General features: G+C 39.8%; 3 protein-coding genes across 4 annotated transcripts; 2 read left to right on the forward strand and 1 right to left on the reverse strand.

The window, feature by feature from the left end:
- Positions 1 to 3887: 3887 nt before the first annotated feature.
- On the forward strand, positions 3888 to 7513 carry LOC115757472 (peptidyl-prolyl cis-trans isomerase CYP38, chloroplastic). The gene is made up of 7 exons (XM_030697710.2): positions 3888 to 4293; positions 4629 to 4922; positions 5057 to 5256; positions 5807 to 6042; positions 6391 to 6533; positions 6895 to 6966; positions 7073 to 7513. The coding sequence occupies exons 1-7, from the start codon at positions 4090 to 4092 to the stop codon at positions 7298 to 7300; spliced, it is 1377 nt and encodes a 458-aa protein (XP_030553570.1). The 5' UTR covers positions 3888 to 4089; the 3' UTR covers positions 7301 to 7513.
- An 881-nt stretch (positions 7514 to 8394) lies between these two features.
- LOC115757474 (serine/threonine-protein kinase STY13) lies at positions 8395 to 13295 on the reverse strand. The gene is given in 7 exon segments (XM_030697712.2): positions 8395 to 8936; positions 9263 to 9397; positions 9996 to 10170; positions 10299 to 10495; positions 11344 to 11447; positions 11450 to 11464; positions 12585 to 13295. Coding segments are annotated over 7 exon segments (1161 nt in total). The 5' UTR covers positions 12913 to 13295; the 3' UTR covers positions 8395 to 8729.
- Positions 13296 to 17270: 3975 nt separating this feature from the next.
- LOC115757475 (photosystem I assembly factor PSA3, chloroplastic) lies at positions 17271 to 19667 on the forward strand. 2 transcript variants are annotated; one of them, XM_030697713.2, is made up of 3 exons: positions 17271 to 17678; positions 18322 to 18486; positions 19069 to 19667. In XM_030697713.2, the coding sequence occupies exons 1-3, from the start codon at positions 17310 to 17312 to the stop codon at positions 19387 to 19389; spliced, it is 855 nt and encodes a 284-aa protein (XP_030553573.2). In that variant the 5' UTR covers positions 17271 to 17309; the 3' UTR covers positions 19390 to 19667. The 2 variants fall into 2 exon arrangements, with proteins under 2 accessions (XP_030553573.2, XP_048128758.1); XM_048272801.1 differs by lacking the exon at positions 18322 to 18486.
- Positions 19668 to 24245: the final 4578 nt, after the last annotated feature.

Raw genomic sequence — 24245 nt, forward strand, 5'->3', positions numbered from 1 at the left:
GAAGAGGTGATGAGAGTGGCCTTTATAGTAGGAAAAAAAAGAAGAAGATGTTTTAATCTTTTTTTTTTTGGTTTTGAGTAGGTGGAAAGTTGGAAATGACCAAAATACCCTTCTTCTTTGTTTTCTTAATCTGTTGTTTGAGATAATGACATTTCTTACAAAGAGAGAGAGAGAGAGAGAAAAAATGACGCAAATGATAGTGAACTTTGACCCAATATATATTATGTTCCCTAAAAGTTTATTCAATATGATTCCCAAACTTTATTTCAATATGTAATGTTATCCCCGAATTTTAGCCTTCTTTAATGTGGTCTCCAAACTTTTGATTTATGTTCAATATAATCACTGAATTATATGAAAATGTCTAATATTTTTCCTTAAACTTGAAATAATGGAAGGGTAATGCTAAAATTGGATATTTTCATGTAGTTTAGAGACTAAATTGAATATGCATCAAGAGTTCAAAGTCCACATTAGACAAATTCAAAATTTGGGGACGATATTGCACATTTAGCTAAAGATTACTAACCACATTATATTTGGATCAAAATTCAAAAATCACTTGTGTTATTTAATATTTTCCTTTTGTTATTTTTGTGAGGTCACGTGAATAAAATCTTGAGGTGCATCAAAATTACCCGGTGTTGATGGTTTGTTTAGTGACGGGTTTGTTCCATCTTAGGGTATACTTTTAATGAGTTTAGAGCAACACACGCATGGGACACGCAACATTATATTGATTGAAAGGTGAAATTTGATTTATTCGAATAATATTGCCTTTTATCAAAGAAAAAAAAAGAAAAATCATTGAATTTAAACTTTCGAGATGCATATTGTCTAACACGTGATGAATAATTAAGCCACGAAAAATCTTTCATTTTCAAATACATGCCGCCGCCATGCGATCATATGCCCTCGATTTTTCAATTTTCTTTTCTTAAAAAAAAGGTAGCAATAGATTAAAAATGTGATGATCCGAAAACCCTCTTCGCTTATGGGTGAATTAGCATTAATGAGTTTGGATTATTGGATAAGCTATAAGAATTTTTATCCGAACTTATGGGTATTTTTGAGGAATTTTTATGGATCCGGTACTATTTTTAGGAACACGATATGAAACTTTCACCAGCTTAAAGGGCGAGGTTAGTGCTTGACAATTTAGAATCATTTGGCACGAAAATTGAAATTCGACTAATGTAAGCACGACAAAGCAGAAACACGACAAATTAGAAGCAGGTGACAAGTTGCTAACTCTAAGCATGACATGTCACAAGTCGATTCCACTAAAAGCAGCTGACAAGCATGACAAGTTACAAGTCGACTCTACTGCAAACCGATTGGTCTAAGCTAACTGGACCATTATAAATGGAATTGATGTTAGTTCATTCAGCAACTATTGTCATAAATTCTATCATTACTCTGTTGGAACCATCGGCCGTCAACCCTCTCTCTATTGGCCGTACTCGCGACCGCCATCGCCATTGCCATTTGAGGGCCGCCACCACGACCCGAGCCGCCCGCATTGTCGCCGTGCATTGCCCGAGTTGAATGGCCTTTTCCGTTTGAGCCCTAGCCATGATCGCCTTTGGTTGTTCGGAGTTTGTTTCATCCGTTTGTCCGTCTGATCGTCCGATTGAATTCTCGCTTAGTCGAGACAAGTAAATCTCTATCCTTATCACTAAGCTTTCTATGATTACGGATGTGATTGTTGAATTCTAGTGGATGATGTTTTTGTGATAGATGCTTTGGTTGTGGATCCGAGATCTACTAGTTGTGAGGGTAGTGTTTGATTTGGTATGATTATGATACTTGCCGTGTTGTGAGATTTGTTGATTTATGTGAGATAACCATCAATTCCGTGATGTTATAGTTGGTTTAATCGTTTGGCTTAGAGATCCTACTTGTGGATGAGCTTTGGCTTACTCTCATTGATTAACCATTTTTCGGATGAGCAAGATAGCTGGAAACCGTTGATGATATTGGAAATCCGGAGTAGATTACCCTTTGTTGAACTTCTCCCATGTATATGTTGTAAACAAAGTGAGTACTTAGATAAATATGTAATGAGGAGTGGATGGTGAGTTCTGAATAAAAGGATGTCGTTTGATATGTGTGTGTTATCTAATTAGTGAACCATGAAAAGGCCATATCCTTTGATTAGGCGTGCCTGCCGATCGGATGACATTCACTTATGCCCGTATGGCCGATTGATTATTTTTGCTTAGAGCTTTCGCATGCGTCAATTAATCTGATTAAGGAAAAAGATTAATTAAAGAAGAGAGCGAGATTTTGGAAAGCCTTCCCGTGGGGGTGATGACGGTATGGGACGTTGCAAAAAAAAAAAAAAAAACCTTGTATTTGTCAAATGAAGCTCAACTTTGAAGAGTTGTAATTTTATTGTTCCTACCTTTTTGGGTGTGATAAATAAAATCCAAACGCCCTTCTCCCCTAGAGAGAAGAGGCACATGACGGATCTTTCCTCTCATGATGGTTTGGGGGGTGGGGGGCGCTTGAGAATTAGAATCTGCCGAGCAAGCCACGATGCGAAGGGCACGGCTCGTTCCTCAAGTCAACCACTATTCCAATTTTAAGCATGATGCAATATCCCAACATTGAAGTTGTGGATGCAACCACCAAGAAATTGAGGCCTTCTTTTGTCGGTAATCTTATTTTCCCTTTGGGGTTGCATTTTGGTATGCTGATGCGGAGAAGACCGCGACAATATTTGGACAGTGGGTGTGATTCGGTCGAGTTTTGTGGGTCCCACGCGAGATCCATTTGATCTGTATGAACCTATTGTAGTCAACAATGCCCATGCGATCAAAAGAGTAACTTGTTAGGAGAGGTAGGGGGATTTTGTGCAAAATACTAATACTCGCAAAGTGGCAATCTCTTATGCACACCCAATGAACGCTTGACCCATTTTGGAATGCTGATGCCGAGAAGACCGCGACGATATTCGGACAGCGGGTGTGGTTCCGTCAGAGTTTTGTGGGTCCCACGCGAGGTCCATTTGGGTCCGTATGATCCTATTGCGATCAATAACGTCCATGCGATCAAAAGAGTAGCTCGTTAGGAGAGGTTAGGGGGATTTTGTGCAAACTACTAATACTCGCAACGTGGCAATCTCTGATGCACGCCTATTGATCACTTGTCAGAGACGCCTGCCTGTCTATATTTCAATAAGCAGCACCGAGGGAATTCTTCCGCCCCCGATTCTTTTGGTCTTAAAAATGTTGATTTTAAGAACAAATGATTGCCCTTCTCCGATCTCTATTATAGCAAAAATGTGATAATTTGGATTTTGGATTTTGAGCGAGTAATGTCATGGGTTGAAATTGATTAGATGCCGTGATAATACAAACTGTGATTATCATAACAACTAGGGGTGTCAAAAAAAGTCCGAGCCGATCCGAACCGACCCAATCCTACATAGCCCGAAAATTCACCTAATTTTTGGGCCGGGCTTCGGTACTATCCGTGTAAGGTTCGGGCCGAGCTAGCTCCGGCTTATTTGACACCCACATTTTCTTTTTTAATTTAATTTTTTTTATTTTCATTTTTTATGTTCTTTCATTCAACGGGCTTGTCAAGTGATTTTTATTCTAAAAAAAGAAAAAGAAAAGAAAAAAAGAATCCGACTCAACCCGAAGAGTTGAGGCATATGTAATTTAGGCTCGGGCCGGCTTAGGCCAGGTCGAGCTAGGTACTGTTTAGTTTTGGACCGGCCCAAAATTTGGCCCGACGATATCCCTAATAACAACAGGTTTAAGCCAAAAGTCAAACTTTGCAAACCTACTAATTAATTGTTTTTAATCTAATATAACGTTCCAAAATTATTCAGCTATCCCCAAAATCCCAGACGAGTCATCATCTTATCCATAGCGACAGGATTTCTCTCTCTCTCTCTCTCTCTCGCGGCATCTCGGCTTTGGAATATCTTCCTCCTCTCAGACCGACCCAGAAGCCTTATCTTCATTGGCTTCCCTCATCTCCTGTAGTAATTTCGTCTCTTGTTTCTTCTGGAAACACCCAATTTCCATGTCTTTATAGCAACCTTGGAAGCTCTTTTCTTCTGCACGCTCTCTCATGGCAGCAATCATATCCTGCCACTACCACCACTCCTGCTCTTCCCTCATCAGCTCGAAGCGGATTGGCTCAAAACTACCCACAAATTGTTTCGTCCATTTGAGTACACAGACCAACAATGTCGCGTCGGTCAGGCAGTTTGTGCCCCGGTGTTCTTCTAGCCCAAGCGGTCGTGGCCAATGGCAAATTCATCAGAACAGAGAGGTGGGTTCGATAAAAGATCGTTGCTTTTTGACGTTTTGAATTTTTCACGTAGTAGTCTTCGTAGGACGCACGTTCGACATTTACCACCTGGTAACTGTGGCATTTTGACCTCCAATCTGTTTGCTGGCACCGGTTGGGTTATGTTACAATGTTGGTACTTAGATTGGATCGTGTTCATGGATTTGGGAAAAGCGCCGGTCGGAAATGAATAATTGCTGGCTGTAATCTAGTTACTTCAAAAGAAGGTCTCATATTCGTTAATTTCTGCAACTCCCTTTGAGAATCCAATGTCTTATGCTGGTTTCACTAAAAAAAGGTTTTGAAATTTTGAGCAGGAAGGGAGATCATTTTCCTTGAGAGAATGTGCGATATCTATCGCTTTGGCCGTTGGATTGGTCACGGGAGTGCCTTCTTTGGATATGTCTACGGGCAATGCTTATGCTGCTAGTCCTGCTTTGCCTAATCTTTCTGTCCTAATATCTGGCCCACCGATTAAAGACCCTGAGGCTTTGCTAAGATATGCTCTTCCCATTAATAATAAGGCCATAAGGGAAGTTCAGAAGCCTCTCGAGGACATCACGGATAGTCTCAAGGTTGCGGGTCTCAAGGCACTCGACTCCGTGGAGAGAGTAAGATACCAAAGCAAGACTTCATTTTGATTTTACTTGGCAGTTTGCAAAGTTTATTTTGTTTCTTCAGTTCTCAGTTCTAGAAGACCTTGAAATGAATATTATTGATTATAAATTTGCTATGAAAATTATAGAATGTGAGGCAAGCATCTCGAGCGCTCAAGCAAGGTAGAAATTTGATTGTATCTGGCTTAGCTGAGTCAAAGAAGGACCATGGAGTGGAGTTGCTTGACAAGCTGGAAGCTGGAATGGATGAGCTCCAACAAATTGTGGAGGATAGAAATAGAGATGCTGTAGCAGGCAAACAGAAGGAACTGCTTAACTATGTTGGAGGGTGAGTTAAACAATATGCCATCCTTCACATCTTCACGTTTTCTCTTGTTGGGCAAAGTCGAGTATTAGTTGATGAGAAGATGAAGAAGATTGATCTACATCAATAGTCCGTCCTAGAAGAAGAAATTCTTAGAGTTTGCGCAGCTTGTGTGCACAGTAAGTTCACCAGATAAAAATTTGAATCTTGCTAATCTGAACGGATGATGAACCTGATCTTGATTTTTAATGGCAGCGTACTCATAGTTGTTGAGTCTCTGTTTTTTTTTTTTTTTTCTGTTCTATTTTTTAAGGTTTATTGATACATAGGCACTCGTGGGCCTTAGTATATCCATTCTTTACCTAATAAAGCAAAATAATGTCAATATTGCTATGTTTTGCCTTAATATATCTAGTATTTACCAGATAAAGCAAAAGAATGTCAATATTGCTATGTTAGCTTGAAAGATGGAAGGATCATGTGAAATTAATCCACTAAAGAGGTAAATCCTTCTCATAGACACCCTTGTCATTGACTGCAGCTGAGATCTTCCTGGGGCATTGGGTTTCTGCAGTGTTGAAGAGGATATGGTGGATGGCTTCCCTTATGAAGTTCCTGAAGAATACAAGAATATGCCTCTCTTGAAAGGTAGGGCTGCCGTGGATATGAAGGTCAAGGTCAAGGACAATCCCAACCTGGAGGAGTGTGTGTTTCGAATAGTCTTAGATGGTTACAATGCACCTGTCACTGCTGGGAATTTCGTGGATTTGGTAGAGAGGCACTTCTACGATGGCATGGAAATCCAGAGAGGTAGACTATAGCCTTCCAGTCTTCTATTTAATCGTTCACCAAAGGGGGGAAAACAAAGCCTTTAGGAACTACTGTTGAACGCACTGCTTTCTGATTCAACTTAGATGGATATTGTCACAAGAAAAATTTATTATCCTCACTGTTGCTTACATCCCAGTTAGCTTCATCCTTCTTTGGACTGGCAACATGTTCAGGAGAACCGCACTACCCTTGAGACTAGCTTAAGATCTAGCAGCAGCAAATGTATTAGCTAGGATAATTAACAATCTGTAGCTAGGAGACATATCAATTTTCCTTGGATAATCTGTTCTTATAGAGGCTGATGTAAGACTTTTTCTTTTCCTCCAGCCGATGGATTTGTTGTTCAGACAGGTGATCCCCAAGGTCCTGCTGAGGGTTTTATTGATCCTAGCACTGAGAAAACCCGTACAATACCTTTGGAGATCATGGTGGATGGGGAGAAAGCGCCAGTATATGGAGCGACACTTGAAGTAAGTCTCTCTATCTGTGAAAAGTTCATAGCAAAAGGAATGAGAGTGAAGGAATGAGAAAGCACCCCTATATGGCTTGGCTGTTTTTCTCCCCGTGTGAATCTTATTGATCAACGGGCTGAAGAAATATTGGTTTACTTGAGAATAAAGGAATGTAAGACTTCTTGAAGTGAGCAAGAGAACGACCTCGCATGCCTCTTGCATGAGCAAACCTCTGTTGCAGTACAGTGTAATGTAAACAGTGAGTGGTTGTCCCACTGCATTTGACTTGGGGAACCGTCACTCAATTTGAAGTAGTCGTTGAGATGAAATATTTGGCTAATTATCCAACTGTTGTAACTCGATGCTTTTCATCTTATAGGAGCTTGGCCTTTACAAGGCTCAAACAAAGCTTCCATTTAATGCATTTGGGACAATGGCCATGGCCAGAGATGTAAGATTTACTAGCTTTACATGGCTTTGCTCTACCGTTTGGTCATTCTGATAAAGTCAGATGGATTTCAGAGAATTTATGTTCTGTGTAATTTCTCACTTGACAGGAGTTTGAGAACAATTCCGCATCAAGTCAGGTATTTTGGCTGCTAAAGGAAAGTGAACTGACCCCTAGTAACGCGAATATATTGGATGGGCGGTACGCGGTTTTCGGTTATGTGACAGAAAATGAGGATTACTTAGCAGATCTTAAGGTTGGTGATGTCATAGAGTCGGTGCAAGTCGTCTCGGGCCTGGATAATCTGGCAAATCCCAGCTACAAGATTGCTGGCTAGGGTTCTTCCTTTTCTCTTCTTTTTCCAATATCGTCCGTTTGGACACTTTCCATGTGAGCTTGGATGACTCCGACATGAAGTCGTTTAAGGCTAATTGTTCTTTGCCTGATTCTTGTCATTTATGAGAGATAAATGTCTTATCCACATTGAGAATGTATTCTTTGTTGGGATTGCATCGAGACCAAATTCAGATCTATTAGTGAAAGTTGACATGAGTCACAATCTAGTGGAATACAGTACGTAGAACGAATTACTGGATGACACTGGCAAGCTTTCTTCTTCTCACTGTTGAACAGGGTATGAATCCTGGAACTCCGGTTGCAGCATAGTTGCAATGAAATTCCCTCATATTCCGACATATGTCGGGACAGACTTATTCATTCTTTTGAAATCTTGTGAGATTATCTAGATTGATTTGATCTGATAAAATAAGCTGGGACAATCTTGTTCAGCTTCACATTCCTTAGATTTTTCGATATTTCTATCAACTTTCGTTTTTATGGACTAGTTTGGCCATGGTCATAAATCTATATCAATTTAGTCCTAAACTTTTATTATTTACCAATTCAGTCCTAATTAAATATATCTTTTGCATTTATGCCAATTCAGTTTATTTGGCCAACTTTTGCCATTCAATGCTAATGTGGCAATTTTTTACAACAATTTAATTTTTTTCAAATATTTTCTTTGTTTTTTTTTCCTTATATTTCTTCCTCCAATCAATTGCCAATCGAATTGGCGAAAAGTAATTAAAAATAAGAAGGAAATAAAAAATTATTAAAACTTGCGTCCGTCAAGAAAAGTTGGCCGAGTGAATTGAATTGACACAAATACAAAAGATGTATTTAATTAGGATGGAATTGCTATAAAAAAATTAAAATTAAATTGACATAATTATAATAAATTAGGATTTTTTTTTTGATAATTTTCCCAGTCTCTTTCTCTGTACTAAACTTGCCTCAAGAGTCTCTGACCTTTTTGCTCTGGACATGAGGTGATGTCCAACAGCAAGTTGTTTCACATCTCGAACCATGAGCCCCAGGCAGAAGTTGGCACATCCTAGTAAATATCATGAACACATGAAAGCCAGAAGGTTTTGGGACAATAAATGTTTTTCTTTATTGCCCATAACAATATATACTGTCAGTTTGCACCTCCAATGGAAAGTGATAGTGAGGAAGAGCAGATCAAGCTTTACAGGATCCATAACTAAGAAAAAACATAGAACTCTTGACCTACTTAAAACAAAATTAACCCAAAAGGAAAGAGAAAAAGAAACATAAGAACATGATATCTAAGCCTCCAACCAAATGCCCTCAGGCCATGCACTTCCCTCTCTTTGATTCTATTACATACAGATGAAGTTCCAGATGTTCTCCTGAGAACCTGTGACTGTCCCTGAACTCAGGCATGGCTGCACCCACACCATTCAAGGACCTCGGTATCTGCGGAAACAGAAGCAACCCTGCGGGTGATCGAGAGGGATCATACCTCCTCCTTTCGAGGTGTCGATGGCCTCCAACATGGCTACCACCTCATCCATTTTGGGCCTCTTGTCAGGATTAGCATCCCAGCAGCGTTTCATGACATTCGCAAGCGAGCTCGGACAACAACGTGGGATCTCCGGCCTCAAATTCTGTTGATCCATGAAAAAGCTTTAAGAGTTCTCCTCTTTGGATCTAAAAATGCTACATTTGTCCAAATCAGCAGGAGAAGACCGAGTAGATCAAAATTGGAGTAGGCGTCTTTAAGAAACAGCAGGGGAAATATTTTAATGGGTCCAGAAATTAGGGGTTCCTGTCTGAATTTGCCAATCTTAAACCATGGTTATTCAAATCACCTCTTCTTGTTCGTAATGGCAGTGTCCATGTCTCTGTATTACAAAGTGCAAGCTAATAGCAAGCAGAGAAGGCAAGAATCTGTATCTGTCTAATCTATTAAGTAACATTACATAGCACTGACCTGACGGACAACAGCTGATGTCACTTCGGAGAAGCTGAGATCAGGATATGGCATATCACAACAGTATATTTCCCACAAGCAAATACCAAAGCTATATACATCACACTTTCTGTTATAAGGGCTACCATTGAGAACCTGCCAAGTCAAAAGTCACAAATTATGGATTAGATGTGAGTGCTTCCAAAGAGTTGAACAAAGCAAACAAGACACAAACTGGAGCTAGCAATAGCTAAATTAGTTGACTAATAGTTGGAAGCTTAATGTGCATCGGTCAACTATAGAAGCGCTCGGCATCTGTAGCAGCATTTCCTATCCCAAGCTTAGTTCTTCCCTTTTTCCCTCCTGCCAGAAAAATGAACGACAAATATTTGCCGCGATGGTGCGCGGGCTTGAAAATCGAACTAGAAGATCCAGGATTATGGAGACTCAACCAGAGAAACTGCAACCAGTGGAACAGAGAAAAGAAGGAAGAAACCGCTGAGGATTCTGATGTGGTTAGCTATGATTCCATTTATACAAGCAAACCACCATCCCAAGAACAGGTCAAATCGAGGTACGGAGAGCCTTCGGGTCTGTATAAACTCATGCATGTACTATCTATTAAAAGTGCCTTCCAAAGCATTTAAACACAAGTTATAATTCAAAAGAAACACTTGGGCAGAATATGCTTCATATCGCTGAGAGAGAGAGAGAAAGGAGAGAGAGAGAGAGAGAGAGAGAGAGAGAGAGAGACCTCTGGAGCCATGTAACCAAGAGTTCCCGTCTCACCAGTCATGTCATGAGGATTGGAAGCCTCAATCCGAGCAACTCCAAAATCCGCTATTTTAACAGTGCGTGTCTTGTCCAAGAGCATGTTTTCAGTCTTGACATCTCTGTGCACAATTTTCTTGGAGTGCAGATAGCTCAACCTGCAAAAGCAATTAAATGAAACCAAAACAGTTTAACAAATATACGAAACTGCACACAAACTGGATATACTTAAACAGTTTAACTCCAAAGATCTGATCCAAAAGATAAAAGAGCATAAGATCTCAACCCTCGTGCAAGATCAAGAGCCATTTGGATGACTACTTTGAAAGCCAGTTTCTTCCTTCGGTTCTTGATGAGATAAGATTTTAGAGCACCCCCAGGACAATACTCCACAACAACACAACAAAAGTTGCTTGGCATGCCAATATGACCATTCTCTGTTTGTATATGTAAATCTGATGTGCCCATGGTCGCCCCTATGAACTGCCAAAGGGAATAAATGAGAGAAAGCAGCATTGAGTACATGATTTGTTGGACTTCTTTCAAAGGATTCAAAAATTGACATATTTCATTCATAATAAAGGTCTCAGCAAGTATTCATCAACATATACCGTCCACCACAAAAACTTGAGCAAGATTTGAGGAATCTTATTTGGGAAGATCAAAATTTTTCAAGAGGTGAAATGAAGGAGAGGAGGGACGTCATAACATGACCACAGTTCATGTGGATTGCATTTTAAATAGTACTCAAATATAGTCAATTGACTGAGTCTCAACTCAACTCATTTCGGATGTTCTCACAACATAACTGTGAGCTCCCAACATAACATAGCAGCTATACAAAAGTGAGCAATGCTAAATAGGAGCTTGGAGGCCCATGTTCCCACCATGTATACTACCACTGTCACAAGACCCAAATTGCGGCAAGCAATAAGCTTATTTTGGGTTCACACAATTATCCAGTGAGAGATGAATCTAAACCTAACACTAGCTAGTCACAACCCATCTTGAAAGCATGTGGACTGTACTTCCAAGAGAAGTATGAACATGGTCATAGCTAACCAGTATCATTAGCCTTCTGACCAAAAAGAAAAAGTATCCGCGATAGACTTGCGTCAGTAATCCATGAAGTGTTCAATAATCAAGAGGAGTTACAACATGTTTTATCTCTTACAACTTGTGCTGCACTATCATAAGATTTGTGGTTCCTCCCAATCCAGAAATGAAGGAGAAGAACAGATCCAATGCACTGCCTTGTTTAGAAAAATCGTGATCGTTGTCCTAGAGCCGGTTATCCAGGGAAAGTGATAGAATGAATGACCAAATACTACCTTAGTCACATTTGGATGCTCCAGCTTGTGCCAAACAGCAACTTCTTGTGTAAATGCCGCTCTGAGGGAAGCTATTTCAGCCTCTGATCTGTGTCCCTCTTCCCCCAGTCAAGAAGTTTGACTAGGCATAAAGGAAAAGAGTAAAGGTCATTCATGTACAGCGAAGTCAGCATAATCGCAGAGCAGGTAATTCAATCGGACATGCATCATCTTTTATACAGGCGCAGTGCAGAAAGAAGCTCAGTATCCAGAGTTAAGCAACAGCATTGATATTATGGTTTTCGTTTACAGTTGGTTTGGAATATAATCCCACACCTCGTCGCAAGATATAAGCTAATCCATAGTTTCCAAGTGACAATTACTAGATAAGCAGAGATCACTGGCTGTGCAAAAATATCTAAATTTACAGAACACCCATGCTCCTAGTATGTATTCAAGCTGGAGATTAAGTGTAGTTGCTTGAATCAGTTTCACTGATGTGAAAGGAGCCATGGTGTTGCAAGGTTTGATAAGGGCAGTCAAATTTGCATTTGGGAGCAAAACCCGGAAACAATTTCAGTTTAGTCACCTCAACTTTTTAGACGATCATTTTTTTATCCAAGGAGCGAAGCGATGAGACATCAGTTACCATCAGAACACATTAATAACGGGGGAAAAGAAGGGGAAAAATAATGCAATTAATGCACCCAACTGCCCCACTCAAGAAAATCTCGTGAGTCACGGATAATAAAGCTAACCACTACAGACCACTCATGAATGATTTTTGCAGCAAGATGCAGGAGAGAAAGAAAAGATCTTTTCCCAGCGATTATTCTCGATGAACTGCAGAAATGAAGCTTGTAGCTGCTGGAGTAAGCACATGAAGTTTGGAAACGTTAAGGATGATGGGAGAAAAATGAAAAGGAAAGGCTTATGACCTGAAATTGGAAGAAATCTCTCGGTCACAGCTCACTCGAAGGTGGCAAAAACCATCGCATCACTCCTAAGAGAATGTTCCTTTGTTGAGGTTTCAAACACAGAGCTAAAACTTGCACTCTCAGCACTAATCAGAGAGTCAACGAAGATGAACAACCCCGTATCATCTGAGCTAAGAGAAAAATTCCAAGTCTCCATAATGGGAACTAAACAGTAATGGATGTTCTTTCTTCAAAAAAAGGAATCATTTTTTTCCGAAAGAGAAGCTCAAAACCAGCAAAAGAGCCACATCCACAAAGAAAGAAAGTAAGGAATGTTTCGAATACCAGCGACGTCTTGGCCGTCGTAAATGCCACGATGAACAGTGCCGAAAGTGCCGCGAGCGATGACGCCCTTGATTACGAGCTTGGACGGGTCAATCTCCCACTCCTGCCTGGTGGCGGCGCGACTCCCGCCACCGCCGTTCGCGGGCCTCATCGCCAATACATCGTTCTCTTGTCTGCCGTCGCTGTTGGCGCTGTTGGTATCGGCGTTCTTGTTCTTCTCCATTGTCCATGCTCTGCTCAGGTGCCTCTGAAGTTGCTCGTCCAGGCTCTTCAGATCTATCTGATCTGCTCTCACGTACCCTCCCCCACTCTCTCCCTTCTCCTTCATCTTCGCCCTCTGCAACCCCCTCTCTGTCCCTCTCTGGTAATGCCGAAGAGACGAGAGCAGAGTTTAATGCAGGTGGGTGTGTGGGGAGTGTGTCGCTTGTGCGCGCGCCTCTTTGGGTGTGTGTGCAAGTGCTTTTCGTACTGCTGATGCTGCAACAGATTGTTGATGATGATGATGGTTATGACTATAATTATTAGGATTTAGCTTGGGTTTTCCAAATACTCTCTTTCTTTTCCTCCTGCTGCTGCTCCATCTACAGCGCAGACACACACAACACACAGACTCTCCCTTATTATCTCTCTCTCTCTCTCTCTCTTCTCCATGTCTATCATCCATGTGGGCACATGGATTTTGCCTGAACACGACGTGTTTTTCTGACCCACCTCTCTCTCTCTCTCTCTCGTGCTTCTTGTTGGTCTTTGAGAGGATCACGGTCAGTGTACCTTTTCATATTTTTTCTCAAACTGTTCATTTATTTTTGTTCTGTAGGAGAAGCCAGTCCCTTTCAGACATCGGGGTGTGTCCTTTCCTGCCGTCGATGGTACCAGCAAGCGGCAGCCGTTGAAAGCAGGGGAGGTTGCGAAAGGTAGTTGGGTTCACTACCCCTTTCTCATAAAGCGAAAATGGTAAAACAGGGATGGATCACCATTGCCGATGATCCTTGAAAGTTGATATTAAAAAGTTTCCAACGTATCTATCGTCTGCAAGGATAAATCAATTGGCATAGCTAACAAGTTACGGACCAAGATGGTCCCATCCGTGAAACTAAGTCTCGTATCTCTCCATTGTCACGGCCGAGGATATCAAAAATTTTTCACTTCATTTGGCATCATATTAGTATACTAAATGAATGATGTTGCTGATAGCGACGGGGATATTTAGGCAAACGGGCCGTTGGTAATACTCAATAACAATCTATCACATTGTTTAACATGTCAATTTAGTGCCCGTCACAAGATTTCAGCGACAATTTTTCGAGGATATTATTAAAAAATTCTTAAATCCATTATAATTATGTCAATTTAGTATTAATTTTTTTCAATAGAGTTTTAGACCTTTTGCATTTGTGTTAATTCAGTCATTCCGATCAACTTTGAGCGGTCGATGCCGATGTGATAATTTTAATATTTTTAAATTTTTAATTTTATTTCTTTTTTAATTTTTTTTTCTTCTCCTTCTTCCTCCGATCCACGCCTCTGACTTAGGGATCGGCCGGCCAAAGTTTGATGGATGGACTGAATCGATATAAATGCAAAAGGTTTAGGACCGAATCGACACTATCACAATATGTTTACGATTTTCTTGGTAATTTTCCTCAATTTTTCAAGTGATTTTCTGCACTAGTCGCTTTTTTTTTTTTTGTAAAATGTCTACTAATATTAGTAAATTTACCGCAATAAAGAACTTACTAGACAAACGAAAGAGCTACTACTTTTTCTTTATAAGCAAACCCTTTTTTTTTCCTTTGTCATTTTGAGAAATTACTTACGAGTTATGGCACCAAAAAGACTTTTAGATTGAATGGTGTGGTGTGAACAAGTAGATACTTTGCCAACATGAAGAGTAATATTCATCCTGACTACTGATATTTGGAATGGGAAGAAGTATCAGAAGTGACAGTGTCTGCACGACCGCAGTAAATTTCATAGGAAAATTGATCCAACGGATGCAATTCGTGAAAGATGGTCGCATCCCTTCGTCGATCCAGGCTCCATGTGATCGTTCATATGATGCAAGACACCCTACTATTTAGGTGGGTCTATGCTGGCCTCAATGCTTTCTCTCTTCTCTCTGTCAGTGATCACAAAAATCTTGAAAAGAGCTGTCTAGGGTTTGGATCTTGTCCAGTTATGTCTTCGAAAGCCAATGAGGAAGATGAGCACGACATGTGAACCTGCTCGTTTCTATTTCGAGACTTTCTACGGCACAAGGTTGTGCCGTCCTGAAGCTTCGTGCGGCTCGGTACAAGACGCATGCGTCGCAAGCTAGGAAACTTTTCTTGTCTTATGACGCGGCATGGTAACCAAATTCGAAGCGTTTGTAAAGACCAGAATGATCAAAGAGTTTGGGAACCCTAAAATTTTTAGCGAGCGAGTTCTACTGGGGAAGGGCCAACTCTTGGACGCAAAAAGCGTTTGCCTATGTGATGGCCGATGATTTTCCAGCCATTTTCCAATGCATGAGCCCGACCGAATCATGCTTGCAGCAACTCATGGCCGGGCCATCATCAGGAGCTTTAAGCTCACGATTCAATTTAGAAAAAGAGTTAATTGGAGTGAATAGTAGAACCATATCCTACTCATGTAAGATCTGCATGATATGTTTTCCTGGTGATGTATTGCTCTACTTTGTCTTCCACCTCATGCCGAACACATCCACAGTCCAATCGAAAATACCGAGCCAATATAACCGGTCCAATTTGCAAATATCGTCATGCCTGCTTACACGTGACCGCACGAGTGTACATGTAGTAGTTATTTCACCGACCCAGGAGACGAGGCGAGGCAAAGAGCATCGAATGCTTGCGTTTTGCTAATTTGGGGAAGTTGCTTGATTTGATTGCTTCAGCAATTGCACCAAGCACAATACGAAAGGAAGGTGCAAGTTACTCCAGCGGAAAAACAAGAAAGGAGGAAAAGAGATGGCATTACTTGGGGAAGGTTGGACATGGAAAAGAGCAAATGAAAACAGGGACAAATCACCTTTTTAGTTCCGGCAATGATTATGGAAGCTTTATTCCCTCCATCTTAATTGGTAGCGCTTTGATTTAATTTTATTGATCCACACTATACTTGAAAGGTCTTTATTGTCGGGGTTTGATTCATAATCTCTCATCGAGAGGAAATGATCCCGCTTTCCGATGAGCGGGCATGGGTTTAGGGTAGGCGCCTCGATAAGAGTTGTAGGGGACAGCCCCCGGACGTCAAATGGCTTTTATAGTTTGAACGCGTAATTTTTTGGTAGTTTGAGCTTGAGCTTATCAATAACTACTACTTATAAATGATGTTTTTCTCTTGTAATTGAGAGTTGTAATAGAGATTTGGAAAGTGTTAATTATAGTGAAATGCTTCACTGGATGTAGCCTAGTTTTAATGATGAAGCCGTGTCCCGATTTCTTTTTTCTTGCTTTTACTCTATACTTCTCTGCGGTTTGTGCGCCTAATCCTAATATTCGTTAGGACCGAGAACAAACCAGACCATATGCTCAAACAGATGGTGTTCTTTCCCCCACCAGATTGGGGTTGCTTAGTTCATCAATATGCAATTTGTAGATTGACCTTAATCCACACTAGCACAGATGATCAAACTAGGGTTTGCTGCTCAGAGCGGTTCAATGCCTATGGCTATGCCATGCATGTGAAGGACAGCCTGCACTTTTTGACTTCAAACGCGGCATCAAAAGAAGAGGCTAGCCTCTCTTGGAGACCTCCACATGAAAAGTGGGGTCACGGGCGGGTGAATCTCCCTAAGCCTAGTAGCGTTCTCGTGTGTGGTCGTGACGAGACGACCATGGCCATTACATGGAAAGAAAGCCCCACGAGCTATCCATGTGGTTCGATCCCATTAAGCGTTGGGAGGACGAAAGAAATGTGCAGAGACGGCAGTGCGGAAACAAGCTCACGTGTTCGATTATCTCGCAGTCGATATCTCGGCCTGTAATTCTTCGCAACTTGCCGGCATGAAAGCTGGAACTGCTAATGATCGCTGGTCGGCCGTATGGCGGTGATCTCGCTCCCCGAGCCTTGTATTGTATACCACCGCCAGTCAATTATGGGAGCTAGCCCCCGATTTACGGTTCTTGCAAAAAAAAGAGAGAAAGAAAGAAGAAAACAATTGTCCCTCCTCATGATAGTCATGAAATGAGATTGCACGACGAAAATTCAAATCCCTAGTACATTAGCAATTGGATGATTAGAAAGCTAACAGTTTAAGAAAAAGCTGTGGAGCATGTCGTTTAATTCGATACAAAGAGAAGAACCTCATTAGGGCAGGATCCCGTCAGTTCCGTTTCATTCTTTCCGACGTACTCTCTTAAGGGGATACGTAACGCGCTAGCTACGGCACTGCACGGGTCTCTACGATGGCCTAACTTGTTGTCCAAGCCCCTCCGCAAACAAAACAAAACGTTGGAATCTTCAGAACGGGCCTAGCCGCCCGTATCCAGACCTGTCCAAACCAGTGGCTTAGGCCCATTCGGTTTGGGCAGGCCCGTAGGTCGGTCTAACATTAAAAAATGGCCGATAAACATTTGTGCCAGATCCGAAGGCCCGGCCCGGCCCGACCCGCTTGTTGATCGCCACTATCTCTGCATATTAATCACGTCGGCACGCACGCATACAAACGAGAGGCCAATATTACCCACTCAAAACGAGCTTTGACTTCCACTGTGCTCAGCAATGGTGGTTGTGACATCCACGCGCACTCTCTACCCCTGCACATCCCTCTGCAAACCCATCTCGCCTTCCCTCCTCTACCTCCGCCAAATCTGCGGGAACCCGAGAAGAGCGAACGGGACCAGAGCGATTGGCCCTCGTGGGGTCTGGCCGATTAAGTCTTACATGGAGAACCGGGACTCCATATCCGGTTTCGCCAACAAGGTCATCGGTTCTTTGCCCGTCGTTGGGCTCGTAGCGCGGATTTTCAGCGACGAAGGGGGAGTCGGTGGGGACATCATCGATTTCGCAGAGTTCAGGAGGCGGGTCGGGAAGAAGTCCAGCATTGTTGATTCCCGAGCTTTCTACGAGTTTCAAGATCGTCGCGGCCGGGTAAGCTGATTTATATTTTCTCCTGGAATTCGGTGGATTAGTCTTCAGCTCAAAGTGTTGTTTTTCCGGGTAGGGATGTAGCGGGCAGCCGTTTAGATTGATGAATGTGATGTGTGGATTGAGATTTTATGTGCTAAGTGCACTGTTTCGTAATGAAAGCTAACTAGGTTTTCGTTGAACATGCGTATATGCTGTTCGGAATCTTTTACTGGTAATAGAATGTCATATTGGTTTTGTCGATGTGTTGTTGAGGTATCAGCAGGCTACAACGTGTACATGCAGCTGATTATATGATAAGTTCGGTTGTTGGACTGAGGCTTTGTATAATTATTGCATCTGAACGCTCATGCGCGGGTAAAGGCTATCGTGTGAAAGTTGGTAAAGTAATGGAAGTCTGAAACGTTAAATTTGTGAGCTTGATTCAGGTGGGTGATGGAAAGTGTGAATAGTCTTACCTGTGAACAAGGCGGAAAGCGAGGGGAATGTGACTAATGAGTAACTGATGACATTACTTCGCCATGCTGACGCATGTCTTAAAGTTGTGCTCGTATTTGGATTTTTGGTGTTCTTTTTGTTGGTGCCATGGTATTTCATGATTGTTGGGTATGATGGTATTGAGCCTAAGCTGGGGCTTGTTGGGTAGGCAGGGGATCCCCTGTATGTTCTGCTTTGCTGTTGGTTAGCAGCTGTCGGAGCTGGTCTTCTCAAATCGGAGGATATTTTGGGAGGCGTGGCCAGGCTGCGGCTTTCAAACGATATCGAATTCGAAGAACAGAACTTCATCGCCTTGATGAACGAGGCGAGAGAGGTGGGGTTTTCTCAATTTTAGATGGTTTCTTTATCAGACTGTTGTCAGCTGATGGATTATGATTCTGCATCCTAAAAGAGCAGATGCATTGATAAAGAAACAGCACATCTTGTTTAATTTGGTGGGAAATAAAATTTCCTTCTTTTGACTGTTAGTACAGATTGGAGATACGGTGAAGATCTCATTCTTGGCATGATTACTGCCATTGTTGTGGTTCTAGTAAATCATACCATGTACTTGAAACTGTGCTAACCGATCCCTAAAGCGATTGCTCCACTGAATCACACTCTGGTTCTTTTCTCTGTTAACCTTTCTGGAGCCAAGACAGTATTGAGTTGAGCTGAAATTGTTCGAATCTTTCCATTCTTTCACAATACTGAAATTTTTGGTGAAGGATTTCTGTTTGTCTGACCACTTAATGTCCGTGATTATTACTACATGAGCTTTGGTGCTCCAACTGTCTTCTTGTTTGTTTTTTCCTGTCGACATATTTGATACAAGGAGGCATGGTGTTTCACCCCTCTCTGGGCTTCTTTTGTTTTGATTATGCAAGTCATTGCTCATAGTTTATTCATTCTGTAGAGAAGAGCAAAGCTAAACACGTCAACCCCAAGCATCCCCATGGAGATTCGCATGGAGAAGGCGCTGGAGGCCATTTATGTCTGTTGCTTTGGTAAGGATCTAATTGAGAAGGAAGATGAGCGACTTCTGCAAACCATGCTCGGCGTTGTCTTCCCGTCGGTCAAGCAGTCTCAGATACAAATGATGATCAGCGACTTGGCTAAAAAGGTTGCCGAAGGAGGCAATGAAGTTACGTTTCTGGAGGCGAAGCCCTTACCTAAAGAGGCTGCAGAGCTCCAAATGAAGGACCTCCAATTTCTCAGACAGAACAGCGAGACTTGAGATTGCAAGGTGCAGCTGAGGAGAGATGGAGAGGATTGTAATTTTGGAGTCTTTGATGTGTCGTAATTGGCAACTACGCACCGTTCACGGGAAGAAACCGGCGACGCTTATCTGTTCAATGTTCACTCATCCTGCCAATGCATTGGAGAGCAAAATCTTGCAGAGTTTGTTCCATGCCGCCTTTTCTTCCCTGTTGCTCTTGAGTGCTTGTAATTGTAATTTGATCGAAGTTAAAGGAGAACTAAGGGCGAGGCACCACCCTTCATGTGACTGATTAACCGTAACATCATCGTACCGTAGCTGTTACGAAATCTCTAGTCGACTTGTTGTGGACGAGCTTTCATCGGATCGCTCAGCAAGTCCTGATGCGCATATACATGTATGCTCCGGCAATGATGGGTTGGGGTCGAGCCTCCAGCACGACCGTAAGTCGTCTCACTTTTGTCTCCGGGAGCGATGCAATGTCAGCTTACAGGGGGGGGAAGCATATAATCACTCCATATGCAACTAGATTGAATTGGGCAAAGGGTGGGCTTTAGACGGGTTGGTCCTCGTACACAGCCTTAAATTCATTGCCGGTCTGATTCATAATTAGAAAGATTTACATTCTTCATATAAATTTGATTGGGTCTATACTCTATGGATTGGAATAGAAATCCAATTGGGAAAATAATCAATTGGTATTAGGATTACTGTGAAAAGGAGACGCACGTTAAGCTAAGTTAAAAGAAAGAGACCAATTACAGAACAAAGCGAGGTTAGTTTTACAGAGAATAACTTTCAGGAAGTTATTTTATTTTTTTTTTAAATTTTCCGTGTTTGATTCACAGAAAATAAACTAATAGAAAAGAAAATATTTTTGTCAACGGAAAAACACATTCAAAGTAAAGAAAATAATTTTCGGGAAAATTACGTAAACGGTCCTAAATCTATTACAATTGTGCTAATTCAATCTTAATTTTTTTTTTTACCAATTCAGTTCTAAATATTTGTGATAATTCAATCTATTTGGCAAGCTGGCACTAACGTGGCATTACCCATGCTAATGTGGCCAATTTTTATTGATATTTTATAATAATTAAATTACTTATTATTTTTAATTAATTTTTTTTAGTTTTTTTCTCTTTTTTTTTCTTCCTTCTTTCTTCTATTTGTGGCTGGCGAGGGTCATCGGAGCTTGCCGAGCCTTGCCCAGCAAAGCCCTCACCGGCCATAGTAGTAGTAGGAAATAAAAACAAAAGAAAGAGAAAAAATAAAAATTATTATTAAAAAAATATCCATGCAGCACAGACGATGCCACGTTAGTGTCTGCTGGTAAAGTAGACTGAATTGACACAATTGCAAAAGGTTTGGGACTCAACTAGCAAAAAAAAAAATTAGGATTAAATTGACACAATTACATTAGGATTAGGACTTCTCCTTCACATTTCTTTTTTTTAATTTTTTAATTTTATTTCTTTCCTTTTTCCTTCTTTTGTGGCATGTTGTGAAAAGAGAAAAGAAGAAAAAAAAAATTAAAAGTTGGTATTTTTTGGTAATTTTTTAGAAAATCAAACTATGGAAATATTATTTAGTTCATTTTTAGGCTTCAATCAAACACCGAAATTGTGAGACCAATATTGACACCTAAATTTGATTTTTGATTTTTTTTAATCATTTATTTCTCATAAAAATCAGGAATTAATTCCCACCAAAAGAATAATCATATCATTTTTCATATTTATTTTTAGCATCATATTGCATTACATCGGATTTACATTTAATCGGACCAGGGACGGACGAATTTAAAGGTGACGGTTATGGAGCTCAATTTAGTTGATTGGACTAAATCCACGATCATTGGAAATTCGGCCGAGCTCTATATTCTTAAATAATAGCCGAAATTGGTGGCAAGTAAAACTGCATGGACGTGGAGGCAGATTACTTCGTGACTCTCAAAACTTCGAATATTGATTTTGGTCATGTAAGATACGAAAGGGATAAGAAAACATAATATATCTTAACCATTCAAACGGGCAAAGAAGATTTTGTTTCTTTTTGAAAACCCCCAGTGGTCTTTTGCCTATAAAAAAGAGATCCTTCATTGCGGCTTGGAGTCACGCTCAGCTGTGATCGTCGATCGATACAATAAACCGAGGAGGACCAAAGCTGTTCGCGATTTCGGCGAAAGGTCCGGTGTTCCCCTCAAGTCTCCGCAGCAACAACGCCAACGGTAAGGTCATCCCCGACGATCCCCCGCCGAGCCGGTCGGAAGGGTGCAAGCTTGGAGCACAAGAACAGTGCAATTCAAATTAGGAAAGAAAATTTTGCAATATGAGGTATAGTTTCCTATCTTGGTAATTGTTTATTTATGGCTTGCCTCACTTGAATTTATCTTGTTATAAAAGTGGATATATATTTATTTTAAAATACAAGTTGATTAGGAAATTTTCTTATTTTGCAACTTGCCATACAATTGAAAAAGTCCGGATGGAATACTCGATTAGACAAGGATTTGAGTTCATTCATTAGTCGTATGATTGAAAATTAAAGATTGGATTTGAATATTCATGAAATTTTTCCAAAAATTGATTGATACATCCACTCTCTTGATTGAATTGATTGGCATATTTACTTTCCTACTTTGATTTGAAATTGCTTGATTGTCGTATCTTTTAGAATATATCCGTCGCATGACGTGATTATCTAAAAAATTCTAAAAAAAAAAAAAAAAGGCTCGCGCTAATTTCACTCTCTTATTGGCTTCTACACTCCTTTTTACATTAAATTGATTACATTATCCCTAATGGATCTCATTCTTGATTTAAGATTTTTTCCTTACCTTTTTTTCTTCCTTTTATTTTGTTTCAATTTTGCTAGAGATGAAACTATCATACTCAACCCACCGATGGGGGAGTTGGTTTAAGTTTAGAGGCGGGTTCAAACTTCATCGGTTTGGGGGGTGGGGGGGTTGGTTTTGATACTCGCTCTAAAAAAAAAAAACAAATGACATTTATTGAGGTTAAATTTGGGGTCCACTCTTAATTTAAGACTAATGCTTGCCTTCTTTTTGGTTTTTTGCTTTTCTTTCTCCGTTTGGAACTAATTATTGTGTTCTTGAGAAAAAATCTAATTATTTTCTTAATGAGTTGTAAATTTTTTTTACTAGCATACTATTATTCAAAAAATAACTTAAGGACAACTAAAAATCTTTGAGTAAATTGTGTACAATGCATACACATAAGCCACAACATTCAATCTTTGACTAAATTCTCGTAAATTTGTGCTAAAAGCCATAGTCGAAAAATTCACAATCATGAGGATAATTTAGGGAAAATGAGTAAACAATTTGTGGATAAAATTGACATTTCTCTACTATAATATAGATTAGTGCTTGCATAGATTACAATAATGAAGAATAAGCTATAAAAAAAACATAAACAATAAGGAAACATTGAAATGTAGTGGGTGTAAGAATCAGCACATAAAAGTTGTTGGGAAGGGATGCGTGTAAATTTTTCTTTTAGTAAAATTGAGAAGAAAAAAAAGAAGAAAAAGGTAAGAAATTATTATGGCTAATGCGAAAACTGTAATGAAATTAAAACTAAAAAGATAATGAGATATTTTTTTTTTGGGTCAAAAGAAGATAATGAGATATAGTAAATTGATATATTGACAAGCGTAATGGAATATTTGTATTGTGAAATTAATGAGAGTAATACATAAATAAATGCAATTTTATGGACTAACCAGATAAAAAAAGAATCAATAAATTGAATAGAGAGAAGGGCATTTGGGTAAGTTAACAAGAAAAAAAGAGTGAATTAGCCAACATGAGGGTGGAAATAGCGCTGCCCAAAAAAATTGCATTCTTTCACTTTCCATATTTGAAGATTGCATATCTCAAAAATAGCATCATGCAGATAATTGCATATCTAATCTTTTTTTTTTTTTTTGTAAAATGTTTAGGTTAGATCCTAATTTAGGATAGAAATTGCTTGTTTAAGTAGAATTTTATATTTAAAACAATCTATCTTTGTTTAGGTCAATTTAAATTAAATATTATTTTGGCATAGTTCTATTTTAAGAAATAAATTCATCTGAAAATAAAAAAATTTTATCATCATTGCCATGTCATTCTTGCCTTGTTATCATCCTTACCATGTCATATTAGGTAGCATTTTAGATTGGACCTCATATAGAATTTCATGGTTAGGTTTTAATTAACTTGCATATAACTTAGTTAATTAAGTTACACCTTAATCTCATTTGTATATTAGTTTGATTAATTTGCACGTCATCTAACTTAATTTTGCATTTGCATCATGACATTGCATCATTTAGAATAGACTTCATGCATCATATGCATCCATATGAAAAAACAAAAATAAGAAAAAAAGAAACAATTCTTTGCGTGGCGTATGTTCCCTTGATTATATTGATTTCTAGATATTTAATTAATTGATTGTGTACCCGCATAATAACCTTTGTTAGTGACTTAGGTTAAAATCAATTAATATTACATGACAATAATTTTTCATCAAAGAAAATTGTACCGAAAGGGTGTTAGAGTAATCTAGCGTAATCAAATCGCCGGACTCTTAATTCTATTTCGTAGGGTTTTAGGTCTCCGCTAATTTACTTAAGGTTTCTAATCAACCTACAAAATATTCCGAATTCAAAATACATTTCATGTTAATCACATTGAATCATAAATTGCGATTTGGTATGGACTTAAGAGAGTTCGAATTAAGTTAGTTAAATAATTAACGTGATAATCCATTCGCAAAAAATAAAATAAAAAAATAAACAATGGATTTGTTATTATTTTTCTGAAAAAACGGCTTCTTGAAATAAATTTCTAAAAAATATTAGTT

Source organism: Rhodamnia argentea, chromosome 11 (assembly GCF_020921035.1).
Source record: "Rhodamnia argentea isolate NSW1041297 chromosome 11, ASM2092103v1, whole genome shotgun sequence".
Taxonomy (NCBI): Eukaryota; Viridiplantae; Streptophyta; class Magnoliopsida; order Myrtales; family Myrtaceae; genus Rhodamnia; species Rhodamnia argentea.

Excerpts from the sequence above, each read along its gene's own strand:
- LOC115757472 (XM_030697710.2), top strand. The coding sequence starts at position 4,090 with ATGGCAGCAATCATATCCTGCCACTACCACCACTCCTGCTCTTCCCTC. Across the intron at positions 4,294-4,628 it reads AAATTCATCAGAACAGAGAG|GAAGGGAGATCATTTTCCTT; the intron begins GTGGGTTCGATA and ends AATTTTGAGCAG. Across the intron at positions 4,923-5,056 it reads CACTCGACTCCGTGGAGAGA|AATGTGAGGCAAGCATCTCG; the intron begins GTAAGATACCAA and ends TGAAAATTATAG.
- LOC115757475 (XM_030697713.2), top strand. The coding sequence starts at position 17,310 with ATGGTGGTTGTGACATCCACGCGCACTCTCTACCCCTGCACATCCCTC. Across the intron at positions 17,679-18,321 it reads TTCAAGATCGTCGCGGCCGG|GCAGGGGATCCCCTGTATGT; the intron begins GTAAGCTGATTT and ends CTTGTTGGGTAG. Across the intron at positions 18,487-19,068 it reads TGATGAACGAGGCGAGAGAG|AGAAGAGCAAAGCTAAACAC; the intron begins GTGGGGTTTTCT and ends TTCATTCTGTAG.